Source organism: Oxyura jamaicensis, chromosome 1 (assembly GCF_011077185.1).
Source record: "Oxyura jamaicensis isolate SHBP4307 breed ruddy duck chromosome 1, BPBGC_Ojam_1.0, whole genome shotgun sequence".
Taxonomy (NCBI): Eukaryota; Metazoa; Chordata; class Aves; order Anseriformes; family Anatidae; genus Oxyura; species Oxyura jamaicensis.
This window is the reverse complement of record NC_048893.1, coordinates 20565080-20581165: the sequence shown is the minus strand read 5'-3', so window position 1 is coordinate 20581165 and position 16086 is coordinate 20565080. Positions and strand designations below refer to the sequence as shown.

The 16086-nt window shown below is 39.2% G+C and overlaps 1 protein-coding gene across 3 annotated transcripts in view; it reads left to right on the top strand.

Annotated features, from left to right (window-relative positions):
* The window catches only part of IL17REL (interleukin 17 receptor E like), a 59714-nt gene extending 45699 nt beyond the window's left edge, over positions 1-14015 (top strand). For 2 of the 3 annotated variants that reach the window (XM_035337425.1, XM_035337447.1), the window contains 8 exons: positions 807-970; positions 3292-3339; positions 4578-4635; positions 5002-5147; positions 7627-7686; positions 8760-8817; positions 11978-12032; positions 13014-14015. In XM_035337425.1, the coding sequence (XP_035193316.1) occupies positions 807-970; positions 3292-3339; positions 4578-4635; positions 5002-5147; positions 7627-7686; positions 8760-8817; positions 11978-12032; positions 13014-13041 (617 nt within the window). In that variant the 3' untranslated portion in view covers positions 13042-14015. The remainder of the gene's footprint in view (positions 1-806; positions 971-3291; positions 3340-4577; positions 4636-5001; positions 5148-7626; positions 7687-8759; positions 8818-11977; positions 12033-13013) is intronic. The other variant, XM_035337436.1, reaches the window with a different exon arrangement.
* Positions 14016-16086: the final 2071 nt, after the last annotated feature.

Below are 16086 nucleotides of genomic sequence, written 5' to 3'. Positions count from 1 at the left end.
TTGAATTTAATGCTGGAAATTCTCTCATCCACATGCAACTAATTCAAAGAAAGTCAGTATGAAGTGACTGATTTGACCAATCAAATAAATAAGACAGCTTTTATTTTATAATAATGCCTATTTAAGCTATCCCCAAATGTATGTTTACTCACTCTGAAATTATATTGTGCCCAGTATAGAAAGACTTAAATAAATGCTAAAAAAAAATTTTTTTTTTTTTTTTTTTTTTTTTTTTTTTGGTGAATTACTTGCACAGCTTTGTTTACTGTAACAGTTCTTGGTATTCAGCTAAAATTTATCTTATATATTCATTGTGTTACGCGCATGTAAGTTCTTCAGAACACTGAAGAACACTTCATGGAGCCTGAGTCTCCAGTGCTAGGAACTCCAATCATTAGTGCATGAATTCATTTGAATGTACCATATACTGAAGGTTCTTAGCTAGAAATGTACTTGCATTACACTCCTTCTATGATTGATGGTCAAGGAATGCAGTTCCAGGAGGTTATGTGACCTTCTTAAGATGTAAAGCATCATTCCCTGGTGATGCCTATCATCGTAGTGGGAAACTGGTCAGGCTAAGCTCTCAGGTTGATGAGATGATCTGTACAGTAAATGCCAACACTTTGGTCGGATGAATTACTGTTTTACGCTGTCACAGCATGAGACACTGCTGATTGGTGTAAATGACAAGGGAACAGAATAGCAATGGTTTTAGTTTTAAGCACATACATAGGTACCAATTTTAGGAAAGGTTTTTATTCATTTTTAGACATTTTAAATAATGTTTCTACTTTTTCTCACAGATACAAAGGTGCTATGGGATAATATTGTTTATAATCCAGCGACACAAACCCTAGCTTGGGAACCAGCCTGTCCTGTGCTTGTCACGGTTAACCTATGCAGATTAACGAAGTCTAATGACCACTGTGAAGATATACAAAACTCTTCCAAATATTTTCCTGAGAAGGTAAGAGCTATGCAGATATATTCAACTACTGAGAGTGAAGGCTATGACCAAATCAATGCATAAAATAACAGCTATACTTTGGAATAAGAGCAGCTGAAAATTCCTTTCTTCTCTGATACTTAAAACTATTTATAACCACAGTCTGTTCTTGTACTCTAACCACATAATTTATTCAGAAAACTCAGTAATGGCTGACTCACTACTAACAAATAAAATGTGGAGATGACTGTAAAGTTAGTAATGTTTACCAAATTCTTTGGGGTCAATAGGGTCTGCTTTTCATTTATAGTAAAGACATGAATCATCCTCCCTGACTTTTCTGTCTAAAAGATAGGTGTTCAGGTCTGAACTATTCCTCTCAGATTCCCTTTAAAGTAAGCAAATGAAGCAGACATACTCAAAGGACAACTCTTCTCATCTGATGGTGGGTATATACAAAAGTTCAGAGGGATGCATCTCTGAAGGTACCCATTTCTCTTCACTGACAATGACAAGGGTCTATTGTGATTGGATTGGATATTTACCATATAGACATCTAAAATATAAGTGAGATTAATCTAAATTTCTTTAGATCTTATCCAGAAAGGTAATGGTACCTTGATTGGTCATGGTAGTTTTATACTCTATTAAGATTTCTTTGAAGTGCCTACCTCAGCCTGGGTTCAATGTCTTGAAACTGGGGGCATTGCTCAGTTCTTCCAGCATTTATATTGTAAAGTTGAAAAGAACTTTAAATGCAATTATCTTGAACTGCTATATACTTCAACCATAAATCTCACGATAATGAATTTATTGGATTTATGTGGTTGGATAGAATTCCAGCTTTCATCCTGAAAAGTAAGGTTCAGGCTTTCTTGATTGTGGAGAGGAGCTAGTAAACTTTAGATAACAATTCAAAAAGCAAACCAATCAAATTCTTAATTTTTGAAACTTTATGAGTCTTATTCTGATGAAATGATCTGGGGTAATTGACTCAAAAGTTTTGAATGCTTTTTTGATTAGGAACTCTTGGCCAAGTGTTCAGTGATTGTTCAGATTCACCATATTATGTGTTTCAACAAAGCTTTGATCTTGCAAAACCAAATATATTTAATTTTACACATGTGAGTGGTCCCTATGGGATTCATCATCTGCTGACAACAAGCACAGCTCATTGATTGCAGGTGAAAAAAAAAAAAAAGGAAAAATAAAGAAGCCTATAATGAGGCTTTGCTGGTAACAGTCATATCTGTTACTCAGAACACAGTCCAAGGTTGTTTTATTACAGACAATGAGTGTTTTCCTGTACTTATTGCTTTTAATGGCTGAACAAATATTATTGGAGAGGATTAATTTTTCTATTCCATTGCAAAAAGTTTGGTATTGCAGAATCACACGTTAAATTTAGTCCATTTCTTATACTGTAAACCTTGAAGAACATTTGTATACTGCACTGGAGACAATTGCAGAGATTCCTCAAATAGTGCCAGCTTCCCCAGTAAATCCACACAATGCCACACGCTCTAAAACTATGCACATAGGCCCAAATGCTACTTAATTCTTCTCTCTAATGAGGGTGGGGCTTTATCAATGGCAATTCTGTCTCCATTTCTGAATGGACTCTCATGGAAATATCTTCTGTGAACCTACTGTAGATAAGCATAAGGACATCGGTTGTGTTGTCCTCAAAAAAGGTACATGAAAGAGTTACTTTGGTCATGATACTATGTTTTGTGTGTTGGATCCATTGTGCTCAGTCACGAGCAATGGTGTTTGTTATAGTAACATCACTTACATAGGTACTGATGTTTTATATGAGACAAGGCCTTTTATGGTGAAGCCTTTGGGGAGGTAAACAATTGTTAATCAAGAATGCAACATTTTTCTAGGCTTCTAAATTTCAGTCTATGTTTAAGTTTTTTTCTTGAATAGAGATACTGAAAATTGAGAATTTTCTAGACTGAAGGTGGAAGTCTTCATTCAACAACAATTTTCAGTATATGTTTAAATGTTCTGCAGTGCTGTTGATGAGTGGTAAAAAAGGGACTGGAAGGAGACAACTGCGTAACCAGAATTTTGTACGAGTCACCACTAAATCAATTAATTATACTCTAATGGGTCAGGCTGACTATAAAAATGCTACATTACATATCAAAAGAAGATAATTATTCAGTAACCCAAAGTAGCAGTTTCTTACTATTTTATGTGAGTAACCTACTGAGATGTTTATTAAGCAAACAAACCAGTTCCTTTCTCAGTAATAAAACCCAGAAAATTTGGGGTAATTAATTTTCTGAAACTAGCCAATGAAACTAGTTAATGACAAGTTCTGTCTTTTCAAGCAGGTTAAATACTCTCGTGTAGACACTCACCCGAGACTTTGCATGAAGGTAAAGTAATTTATTTGTACAAGATATCTTTCCTGTCCTCTGTCTGCCAGCTTTAAAAAATGAATTGCTAATATTCTTTAAGATTAATGTTTTGTTTCATAGTTCTGATGAATAGGAAGTAAGAATTAAAGAAATGTGAAAGATTAAATTAATAAGAGTATGGTGGTTTTACCCAGCTGGGCAGTTGAACTCCACCACAACCACTCTCTTATTCCCCCTCCTCAGAAGCAGATGGGGAGAAAAAAGTATTCTGGCAAGAGAAAAAAAGCTCATGGTTTGAAGTTAAGATAACTTAACTAAAGGGAAAAGGAAGAGGAAGAAAACAAGACAAGGCTGCACAGAAGCTCACAGATAGAAAAAAAAAAATTCTCTATTTCCCATCAGCAAGCAATGTTTGGCCACAACCTGGGAAGCAAACCTTGATACATGTAGTGGCTGTTTGGGAGGACAGACTTCATAACGAGAAACCCCCCTTTTCCTTCCCCCTTCCCACCTTTTACTGTTGAGTGTGACACCATATGGCATGGAATACCCCTTTGGTTGGTTTAGGTCAGCTGCCCTGGTGATGTCCCCTCCCCACCTCTTGCCCACCCGCAGCCTGCTGGCTCTGAGGGGTTTGGAGGGAATCCTGATGTTGCCAGCACTGCTCAGCAATAGACACAACACTGGAGGGATACCAGGGCTGTTCTAGCTACAGATGCAGAGCACATCACTGTTCAGGCTGCTGCAGGGAAGTTAACTCCATCCCAGCCAGACCCAGTACAAGGAGGTTCTTTGGAAGTGCAGCAGCAAAGATAGGACATGGGTCAGATTGTGCCCTCCATTTTCACCACTTAAGAAGAGGTCATATATGCAAACTCTGAAGCATGCATTAAACTTAATGTGGAATATTTCCCATACTGAATACTCAATAATAAAAATGATTGATACACTACATTTGCTGGAGTACTGTTTATTATTCCAGGTGAGAAAAAATGCCACGTACGATTAATATAGGCAGATTATTATTTTCTTTTAGGCTACTTTAAAGTCAATGTTTCTGTAAAATTTAGTGTGTGTAAATGTCTGAAGAATTGTGGACCTAATTTAAATGAAGTGTTGGAAGATACTATAAAGCAGGAAAGCTGTGAATTCTTTTTCTGTGCCTTTCTGGAAAATATTGATTATCTCTATTTGAATCTGTAGCCACAGATTGAAATTTAAAAACCAGTTTTCCTAACAGATTTCTTTGGTTTTAGTTTACAACCAAGCAAGGCTCTTGGGTTAAATGTCCATTCGCTCATGGAGAATTTCCAGGTAAATATATATATATATATTTTTACTACATATTATTAAATTTAAAAAAATCAGTCACTTGCCTTCTCCAGTAAGTAACTTTTCACTTTAGAAATGTATTCACATCATTGTAGCTTATAAATTATAGCAAGGAGATTTGACAGCTTGCTACTTGTATGTATAAACTTCCCAGTAGGTTAAGTGTTTATCAGTACGAAGAAGTAATGAGAGAATAATAATGACAAAGTAATGAGAAAAGTAATGAGAATAGTTACTTTCTCATTAGTTATCAACTAATTAAAAAGGTTTTGTTTAAAATACACCAATTTGAAATATAAAATATGGTCCTTGTACATCTAAAAATAAGTATTTTCCCCCTAATATCAGCTTGGAAAATGAGAACTGCTGCAGTTGCAGACCAGATACAAGTTTTCTTCACGTCCCAAACCAAGGCACACTTCTCAGTGCTTGTGTGTAACAAGACGCAGCTGGCCTCATGTGACTCTCTTGGGATGCACTATTCAGTCTCTGCGGTTTGTATATATTATTTCTTCAAGATTGTGATACTTTTTATGAAATCTAACTGCATTTGTTTATTACTCCATTTATTGCTTTGCAGCTTGAAAACATTGATAAACACATGCATGTACTTATTGGAACAATTACCAGAACATTTAAAGCATGTAGTTCTAATTCTGACCTCACTCTGTGCAAAATATAAATAAGGATGCTGAAGTCAAATAAGTCGCATCAAAGAAAGTGACTATTGAGTGGAACCTTCTTATTCTTTTATCATTGTTTTGGTGGTGTACTATTTGTATTATGCATATATGAACTATTAGCTTTTCATATATGGGTCATTGATACAGCTGATCTCAAATCTCACATCATGAAATAGACGACTTGAGGCATACTTCCACAATGATCTCGAGCCACTCTAAATCTCATGGCTGCCAAAAAAATCTCAACACAGAAAATGGTGAGTTTTCAGCCAAATTAACTTTATGAACCATCTGCCTGTGTGAGTACACAACTGCTTATTCCAGCAAAAGGAAGGGAGAGAGGGAGAAGATTGTTGGGGAGGGCGAGACTGCTATTTCGGGCAGATGTTTCTCATGAAATTGGAGCCTCATTCCTCTCCTGCAAATAAGCATGTATCCCATATGTTTTCAGTGCAGCATTGTGTCTTGCCCTTGCCTTTGAGGCCTGTGTACCAGTTACCTTGTTGGCCTGACCTGTGATCTATTGGGAGGTACATCTGGAAAATGGGGTCAAAGAGCAGAAGAGTGCTCATAGCATTATTTTTCTATTAGGAGAATATTAGCAAAATATTTTGTAGGAGCTAGTAGGCGTCCTTCTGGTTCAACTGCCAGCTTCTCAGTAGTATTATGTCCACCCCCAAACGTGTGCTCCTGCCATTGCCCCACCTACCAAGTGTATGAGATGTCACATGCCAGATTTTGAGAAAGTTGAGAAATCTGGATCTTATGATGTTTACCGTTATTCCTGGTTGTGTCCATTGACTTCTCTTCATGGGGCTATGCTGTAGAAGACCCAAGCATGCTGTAGCTCCTACACCTGTCCTCTTTAGAATATATTCTAGCTGTACTTTGTCACTGTCTGCAGGTACAAGCTGCAACTGATTTTTGAAGTACCTCTGATCCTCAGTGTGCAGGGTGCACATACCAAAGGGTAGTTGACAAACAGGCAACTATGAATTAGGACTTCCTAAACTCAAAGGGGTGGACACCAAATTTATTTTCTAATGAATCAGTTTAGGTTTTTATTACATCTCTGGTTCTGAGTGTACCAGACCAGCTGTTAAAAGCAGAGATTTCCAACTCTGTTTTGTTGCACAAGCTGAGGATGTGCTGAAGTGGTAACTGCTCTGCCAAGAGATTTGAGATATGAGAGCACAGGTGGAGCTATCAAGAGTCTGTTCTAATAGGGTAAGATATCTGGGGAAGTGCTGTATTACTTGCAGAGACAGAGATCTGTACAGTACCAGAGTTGTCAAACACTATGTTCAGTGAACATGTATCAGTGGCACTTCCTTTCAGATGGCTTATTTCAAATAAAATCTGTGGAATTTAGACTCAGTTTTAAAGGTTCCCTGTGTGAATTGCAAAGTAAGAAAGGCAATGGTAGAGCACTGATAAGTCAGAGCCAGGTGTTATACTGGGTCTTTCATGAAGGGCACTGCTGCATTTAGAAATGCTTTTTCCTTCCCTCTGGTACAAAACTGTAATTTCTTCTGCTACTCTGACACTATGGGAACCAACGTAAATTATGTACAGTTCCTGTCTCACCACTGTGAGCAATATACACAAAATTTTCATCATGATTTAGCTTTGTGTTCCCAGAAACCAATGTTCCTTCTAGTAATCCCTGTTCAGTTGTGCTTGAGTAAGAACACATTCACCTAATTTACCCTAAATTATTTTAGGAGTTTGCCACACTAAAGAAAGCAGCGTAGGATGCAAAGCTATTAGTGGACAAACTAACACTGTTTTGAGGACAAACCATAAAAAACCAAACATTAAGTGTCAGAACAGTCATTTAGGACAATTTTATCCTAAGGCTGAACTTGTTCTTGGCATACAATATGATGGGAAACCCACAAGAACTGCAAAGAAAGGGTCATTCCTTCAACTCACATACACAAGGGGATAGAAGTGAAGATGTTCAGTGGCTAACATGGTGTCAGCAGGCTTGGCAGGGAGGGTGTCCTCTGTTTTAATATTATATATTTCACAAAATGCAGGAACATTAGCTCTCTTCCTGTGCTGTCCAAATTGTGCTTGGCAAAATGACGCCAGCTGCTGATGGTTATAGAGAGCTAGAGGTATTTCTGAAAATAAGTAACCTTCCATAAGGAATGTATACTTTATTAGTTTTCCAGCATAGTAGAACATGTACCATTATTAGCAAAGGAAAAAGAGAGGTGGAAAGACAATACATTTTCTTTGTCCCAAGGTGTAGAAAATAACTTATTTATTTATTTCTCATTAGGGTGATTCTGTATCAATCACTATGTCACAGGAAATGTGTGTGTCAACAATTTGCATTCAGGTATGAGCCTTGATTTTGCCAAGTACTATGTACAAAATAAACACATAATCATTAATCCCCTTCTCTTCCCCCCCCCCCCCAACAAAACAAGCAAGCAAGCAAACAAACAAACAAAAAGCAGGCACTCCCACAGCTTCCTCCTCCTAGCCAGATGTGATTACTGTGCAAATGGAGTTGGCAAAGAGCATTATTTATGGCTTGATGTGCTGCCACTACCTCTTGTTGAGATAATATTAATTAACAGAGAAGGTGCTCTTCACAATCTTTCCGCTTTGTAAGTGTCACATAAAGGAATATCAACAGGGAATTGTTAATCCAGTCTTTATAGGTTCCTTTGTAATAGTTAGCTTAAAGATCCAAGTAAATCATAGATGAATCTTTCAAAAATTGACATTAGCTGAAAAGGTTAGGCAGTTAGCTAACAGTACAGTAAGTACATAGTATGCTGGAATTAGCACTCCTGAAAGCACAGCAGAGCAAATTTCTGACATTTATGCACACTGCTGTAGCTGAGCTACTTTAAGACATTAATAGAAAATGATCATGAAGCTGATAGGTTTATTCCTCTCTGGAGTTAATGTTCTCCACAGACACTGGAGAAGAGTGACTTGAGCAGAGTGACATAGCAGCCAGAGCTATGGGGCTCCAGCAGCTGCCCTGGAAGGCCCTTGCCGGCTTCACATTTTGCTGTTAGGAAGAAAGGGACAAGATAGAAGGGGCGATTGGCAAAAGCTGTTTTGGCAAGGAGAGTTATTTTTATTTCCCTGGTGAAAAGTCAGATTCGGTGATAAAATTGATATTTTCCAGAATAAATTGTTTATTGTGTAAATAATACATTGTTAGAATATAATTCTCCACACACAAAAAAATCTGATTAGCTTTATCCTCTGGAAACCTAAAGGTGATTGCATCTCACTAGACCACAGTCTCCATATGCATTTATTTAAAAGCAGATTAAAAGTGCAGTCTGTTGAGTAGACTAATAAAGCAATGCTTTATTATTTATGTCAACAGAAGTATTTAGTAACAGTACTGCTGAAAGTGGAATAAGACTCAATTCTTTCTTTTACAAGGGCTGGAGGACAGATGTAGATTATTCAGTTCCACTGCAGATCTGTGATATCCACTGTGGTAAGTATTAACGATAAAAAAAGAAAAATTAGGTCTTGATTGTACAGAAGAGAGCATCTCAGGTAAAGCACGCTTTCATTGGGAAACTGAGATGGGATTCCTCTGACTCTGTGTAGATGTTTACATGTGAACTAGATATGCTCAGCTTCCTTTATAGACAATGTAGTCATACCTAAAGTAGTTTTTAATTAGCTACTGCATGGGCAACTTGTGTGGCTGTTTTCTCTGCTTCTTGGCTGAATTTTCCAGCCTGTGCCAAGTTCTGCATACCACACCTATATTTACCTCGCTGTTAGTACATGAGGTAACTGGTTAAAAACAATCCTTGGCAAGTAGGCACACCGTTCTGTCACTGTAGCGATTGCAGCATAGCCCTACTGTTAATCCTCCACCTCTGCAAATGGGATGGTGGAAGTTCCCTCCACTGCACTCTGAGGATATTACTATGATTTGACATGCACTCAGATATGCTCATGATGCCAGAGGATTCCGAATCTCCAAATCCTGACTAGCTATAAAAGCTAGTGAATATGGAGTAAAAGCCTTTGGGGTTTATAGTGAAGAAGCACAGGATTAGGGTGATTAGAACTAAAAAGTCTAAAAGGAGTCGAGCTGAGAGAAGGCTCAGACTGAGCCTTCTCATTGCCAAAAAAATCTTCCCAAACCCACCCAAGCAAACATTGTCTTTCCTGGTTCATTGTAAACACAGCAATTTCTGACATTTTCTGTTACTTAAAAGGAGGGGGCTTGAATTTGTAGTCTAACTGTAGATCTCTGCAAGCACCGGCATACCGATAGTTCAGTTTTCTTCTGTACTCACAAACTCATAACAAGCCCACTCAAAGTGAATCAATTAAATACTGAGTGCTGTGATTCATGTAATCTGGATGCATTTTCCTTATTCATAGTTTCCTTTTAACAAATGCAAAGGATATGACAAAAGCATCTAAAATAACAGAATGCTCCAGAGATGGCAGGCTGGGAAGTCCCCTCTGCCTTATAGTAGGAGAGAAGAGGTCTCTGTATTAAATGAAAATGGCAGAACACTGAAAACATGTAAAGAACTTTTTTGACGTTATTTGATTAAAATGTAGAATTTGTCATCATAGTTTCTGTTCTGATCAAGAATTTGTGGAGATACTGTGAAAAGAGATGCTGTGAGAGAAAAAGATAAACTGTGCATATCGAGAACATCAGAACTGTAATATGTGATCACTCTGTTTGTTGTATGAAGGATGCATGCAACAGGCTTCGTGGCTTCTGCCAAAATTCATATTTTTGGGATAATGCCATCCACATTAGCAGGTGGATGATTCCACCTCTGCCATCTGATCGGGAGGGGGTTACTGAAACTTCCCTCTGAGACAGGTGGAGCAAACCAGTGTCAGTGACGGGACACTGAACTGGGTGGATCCAACATATTGATGTAATTGTGCTCTTAATAGCTCATTGGGAGTAAAAACTGCTTGTTTTGTCATGTGTAACATTCCAAATGCAACAGCATTACTACTAAGAGTTTTGAATTCTCAAATGTTTATTTTCTATAACAAAATTTTTCTCAAGCATTAGCTTTTCAAAATCAAGAGATGATGAAAGTTTCTTAAAGACTACTTCATCTAGGGTGGTAGTTCTTACACTGGGATGCTATTTATCTTTGATGCTAAGAGAAACAATCCACATAAGGACAAAGGGAATATTAAACATGGGATCTGTCCATACTTTGTGACAATTTGGATTATAGAAAATGTCAAAGTAAATGACAAATGATCTTATAATGGCATAGTGAAAATATTTACTATATACATTTTTTGTGAAATAGAAACTGACAGCATTACTACATTATATTAAAGGAACCATGCAGTGTCAGTGTGCCTGAATCACAGAATCACAGAATCACAGAATAGTCTAGGTTGGAAGAGACCTCCAAGATCACCGAGTCCAACCTCTGACCTAATGCTAACAAGTCCTCCACTAAACCATATCCCTAAGCTCTACATCTAAACATCTTTTAAAGACCTCCAGCGATGGTGACTCAACCACTTCCCTGGGCAGCCTATTCCAGTGACTAACAACCCGTTCAGTAAAGAAGTTCTTCCTAATATCCAACCTAAACCTCCCCTGGCACAACTTTAGCCCATTCCCCCTCATCCTGTCACCAGGCACGTGGGAGAATAGATCAACTGCCACCTCGCTACAGCCTCCTTTCAGGTACCTGTAGAGTGCGATAAGGTCGCTCCCGAGCCTCCTCTTCTCCAGGCTAAATAGTCCCAGCTCCCTCAGCCGCTCCTCGTAAGACTTGTTCTCCAGACCCTTCACCAGCTTCGTAGCCCTTCTCTGGACTCGCTCAAGCACCTCCATGTCCTTCTTGTAGTGAGGGGCCCAAAAGTGATCACAGTACTCGAGGTGTGGCCTCACCAGAACTGAGTACAGGGGACAATCACTTCCCTGGGCCTTCTGGTCATGCTGTTTCTTATACAAGCCAGGATGCTGTTGGCCTTCTTGGCCACCTGAGCACACTGCTGGCTCATATTCAGCCAACTATCAACCACTACTCCCAGGTCCTTCTCTGCCAGGCAGCTTTCTAACCACACATCTCCCAGCCTGTAGCTCTGTTTGGGGTTGTTGTGCTCCAGGACCCGGCACTTGGCCTTGTTGAACTTCATACAGTTGGCCTTGGCCCATTGGTCCAGCCTGTCTAGGTCTTCCTGCAGAGCCTTCCTACCCTCGAGCAGATCGACACATGCACCTAACTTGGTGTCATCTGCAAACTTACTGAGGGTGCACTCGATCCCCTCATCCAGATCATCGATGAAGATGTTAAAGAGGACTGGTCCCAGTACCGAGCCCTGGGGGACTCCACTTGTGACCGGCCTCCAACTGGATTTGACTCCATTCACCACAACTCTCTGGGCCCAGCCATCCCACCAGCCATTTCCCCTTATTTCCTTTTTTTTTTTTTTTTTTTTTTTTTTTTTCTGACCACTATTCTAGATTCTGTTTAATGTATCCAAATATTCTGGGACATTAGTTCACCTATTTAGGAAGAAACATATATATTCTAAATGCAAAAAATAACCCGAAACAGTTAATATGAAAATAAATATATGATGAACCATAAGGAAAACACAATGGCAGCTTACATTTTAACTTGTTTCTGTAGGTTTTCATGGACAGACATATGGTAATGGAAGCCCCGCAAAGGCCATGACACACAGGTATTCAGCCACCCTCTTTAATGCATTGTTTAAAAACTCTTAGTAGTTGACAGAGTTGTTAATCCTGAAAATATACTGTTACTCTTGCTAAAGAACAGAAACAATGCCAAAGTGAATTTTATACTTACTGGCAGGAATATCAGGTTCCTGTATGTTTCATCTTCCATCTTCTTGTTCCCTTGCTCTCTCTGTATGCAGTTTGGCATCAGAGGTAGCAACCTTGCTGCCAAAGACTGAGGACAAAAGGAGATAAATAACCAGTGGAAGTAAGAAGGTTGTAAAGCAATGATACAACCTTCCAGAATCCTAGAACAACCTCAGATTTGCTGAGCATGACCTTCATATTATTAGCACCTGTTTTCTGCTTTTTCCCTGGCATTTTCAGGCAGATCACAGTCCCCTTTGTGCTCTCACTCATTGGATACATCTGCTCAGCTGTTCCACTGCATCTTTTCATTCCCATAACCCTTTGCAAAAGAAGGGCATTTTTTTTCCTACACTGTAAAAAAACAATAAATCGGTAATTAATGCAGTCAATGGATGTATGATCTTGGCAGGACCCTGAGATTTTCAAAAACTTTTTCTTTAAGAAGGTCCTTTGGGAGGCAACCTAGAACAGTAAGAGCAACCTAGAGCTCCATAAAGAGTAGAGATGCTCTGAAAAACCTTTGTTTGAAGATGAGAAAAAGATGCAGTCCTGCAGAACATATGCAAATCATGTGGCTGAAAAGATGCTACCATCTTTGATTTGAGGCAGTCTTTGCCTTTAGCCTTGCCAGAAGATACCATTCAGAGTGAACCATCTCATTTTTGTTCATTTGTTCAAAATGACTGAGTGGTTTTGATTGTGACAGTCAAGTCCTCAAGGTATAGGTAAATGGTTAGGTTTACTGTTAGCTGCAACTGTATAAGAATGCAATGAAATCTCTCACAGTTCCAAGAAAAGAAAAATAAATCTCACCTCTTCTGTTTCTCCCCCAGAATGAAGAGTATGCATTCCTTGCACTGAATTTAACAACACACTTTCAATATCCTTAGTGGCTTTGCAACATCAAGTTGTATTTTGGTGTAACTTGCAAACTGGTATCTCTCACTTTAATAAATTCTCCAAATTACTGTGGGATTATTCCAATGGATGAAGAATTTAGCAAGTTAGGCCTATTTTAATCTGTCCAAAAGAAGCTGGATTATGATTCCTCATTTCCCAGTATTTCAAAACAAACTGTGTCTTAGATCATGTAGTTAGAGAACCCTTAGATCGTGTAGTTAGAGGATCAGGTTCACATTTTCCTTTGAAATTGATGTTTTTGATATAATATACTATAAATAAATACTTTCACAGTACCTCATGTACCTATGGAACAAGAATTTCAGATGTTCGTATTTGTAACTTCCCTTTTTAAACCATAAGCAAAATGTTTTTTTTTTTTTTGGGAAATGAAGAATAGAGGAAGTTTTCTCATCTTTGGTACATTGTCTTTCTTTGTAATTTCCTTTATTTTCTGATGCCATTCAAATGACCTCACCGTGACAGACCATATTCCTTAAATATATCTAACTGCTTTCTGTGTTTGCATTTGTATTTGAATTGGAGATGACTTTCCCATTTGTCTGAGGAGGTACATGTCTTTGGTTTGATAGCTATTTAAAATTGTCATGTGAAAATGCAGCCTACCTAGAAGGAAACAGTTTGGTGGAAGTAATTGAAGTATTTTTTCCCCATTATATCAGTATTTATACTTAACAGTTGAGAATAAAATTACAGACTGTACTGATTATCAAACATTTGGGGTTTATTTCAATGAATACTCCTGTCAAACATACTTACTTCCTGTTGTGTAACAAGGAAATAAAGTCAATTAAAAGATGATTAATAACAAATCCTGAAACCATGTGGAATTGCTCATGTGGGATCAGGAAGATGGGTGGGGAGCAAGTGTCTGGAAGGAGAAGCTGATCAATAAAAAATATTTTCCACCTGAATGTGTTTTTTTGTTTCAAGACTTTAAAAGAACAATTTACAGAAGACTTACAAATGGAGTAAGAGATGTATCCGCTATATTGAAGCACAAGTTTTTTGAGGGGCCCTCAAGAGGCCAAATGGTGCTTGGCTTCTTTGATATTAAAACTTAATTGTCCACAGTGCATACCTACTAGACATATTCTTATTCCATTCAGTGCCACAACTCCAAAAGCAGAGGCAGGAAGACATCACTTCTAAAGCATTTAGTTACTTGCTTTGGCTGTGAAACAGAAGCACCGATCTAGTCAGACATCTGCTTTTCCTTTAATACCCTTCCAATTGTAGCCAGAAACAACACATTAAACAGAGAGATCATTGTAACATTACTCTCCTCACTTTCACCCAGTGGAAAAGTATTTTCTGTAGGAAGGGTTGGTTTACGTGGCAAGGGTTTGGTAGCGGGGGTGGGGGACTGCAGGGGTGGCCTCTATGAGAAGAGTCCAGAAGCTGCCCCGTGTCAGAAAACAACCAGTTCCAGCCAGCTCCAAAAGGGACCCGCTGCTGGGCAAAGCCGAGCCAATAAACAATCCGCTCTCTGTGAGAGCAGATTAAAGAAAAAAACGACAACAACAAACAAACAAAAAAACCTGCTGGGCAACAGCAGCTGGGAGAGAGGACTGAGAACCAGCCCTGCAGACCCCCAGGTCAAAGCAGAAGGAGAGCAGGAGGTGCTCCAGGGATGGAGTTTCCCTGTGGCCTGTGGAGAGGCCCCTGGTGGAGCAGGCTGTCCCCCTGCAGCCCATGGGTCTCCATGCTGCAGCCCATGTGGAGCAGGTGGATGTGGCCTGGAGGAGGCTGCAGCCCATGGAAAGCCCCCGCAGGAGCAGGTCCCAGATTGGAGCTGCGGCCCGTGGAGAGAAGCCCACACAGGAGCAGGGGGTCTGGGGGGAGCTGCTGTCTGTGGGAAGCCCACACAAGATCAGTTCAGGAAGGACGGCATCCCATGGGAGGGACCCCACACTGGAGCAGGGGCAGAGAGTGACCATGAAAAAAAAACACAAACAGTGACCACATACCCCATTCCCCTGTGCAACTCAGGAGGAGGAGGTGGAAGAAGGATGGGGGGCAAGTGTTTTCAATTTGATTTCAGTTTCTCACTGCTCTAGCTTGTTAGTAATAGGCAATAGATTGCATTAATCTCTCTATGCTGAATCTGTTTTGCCTATGATTATAATTGTTGAGTGATCTCCCTGCCCTTATCTCAGCCTTTTTTCCCTTTTCATTGTATCTTCTCCACCTTTTGCTTTGAGCAGAGAGAGTAAGATAGTGGTTGTGGCAGAGCTCAGCTTCCCAGCTGAAGTAAAAACACCACATTTTTGTCTATGTCCTCAGACTGAAAATGAATCAAGATCGTATAGCTGTGGTAGGATCTGAAAACCAAAGCGTATCTATGACAAAACACTACCTCCAATGACAAGTTCATATAAGGTCCTGAAGTAACAATATCTGTACTGGAGGTTGCTGGATGCTTTCAATTTTAAGATCCTGTTTTGGCTGCACAGATGCTAAACCAGATGGTTAAATCTTCTCTTGTTGGTTGCAGAGATGGAAATGCCAAAGAGAATGGGACCTGATCTTGATCACTTTGGTGCTGCTTTACAGTAAAGCTCGAATGGTGAAGGTAGCAGACATATGACTTAAACGTCTGAAGGTTAATAGTTCACTGAAAGGTAGTAGTCTAGACTCCCATGATGGCCACTGCAGTGATAGGTACTTCCCAAGTTTATTTCACTTATACAGTATATTCTGCTTAGACACTTGTTTTAGAGGGAGCCTAGACAACTTAGCCTAAATGCTTACCATTAAGACATTCCTGCCTATAGCAATGTTTGCAAATACTCCCTAGCTGTATTTCCATACTTTGGCTCAGATCTGCCTGTTTGCATTTGTATAGTGAGAAAATTTCTGGTAGCTCTTCTGATTGACTCCCAACATGAACCTCAAGAATTCTGTTTTTAATACACTGCTTCAGGTAAACATGGTCTCTTCTGATTACAAAATTCTGGCTCTACCTGAAACTAACTCTTTCAA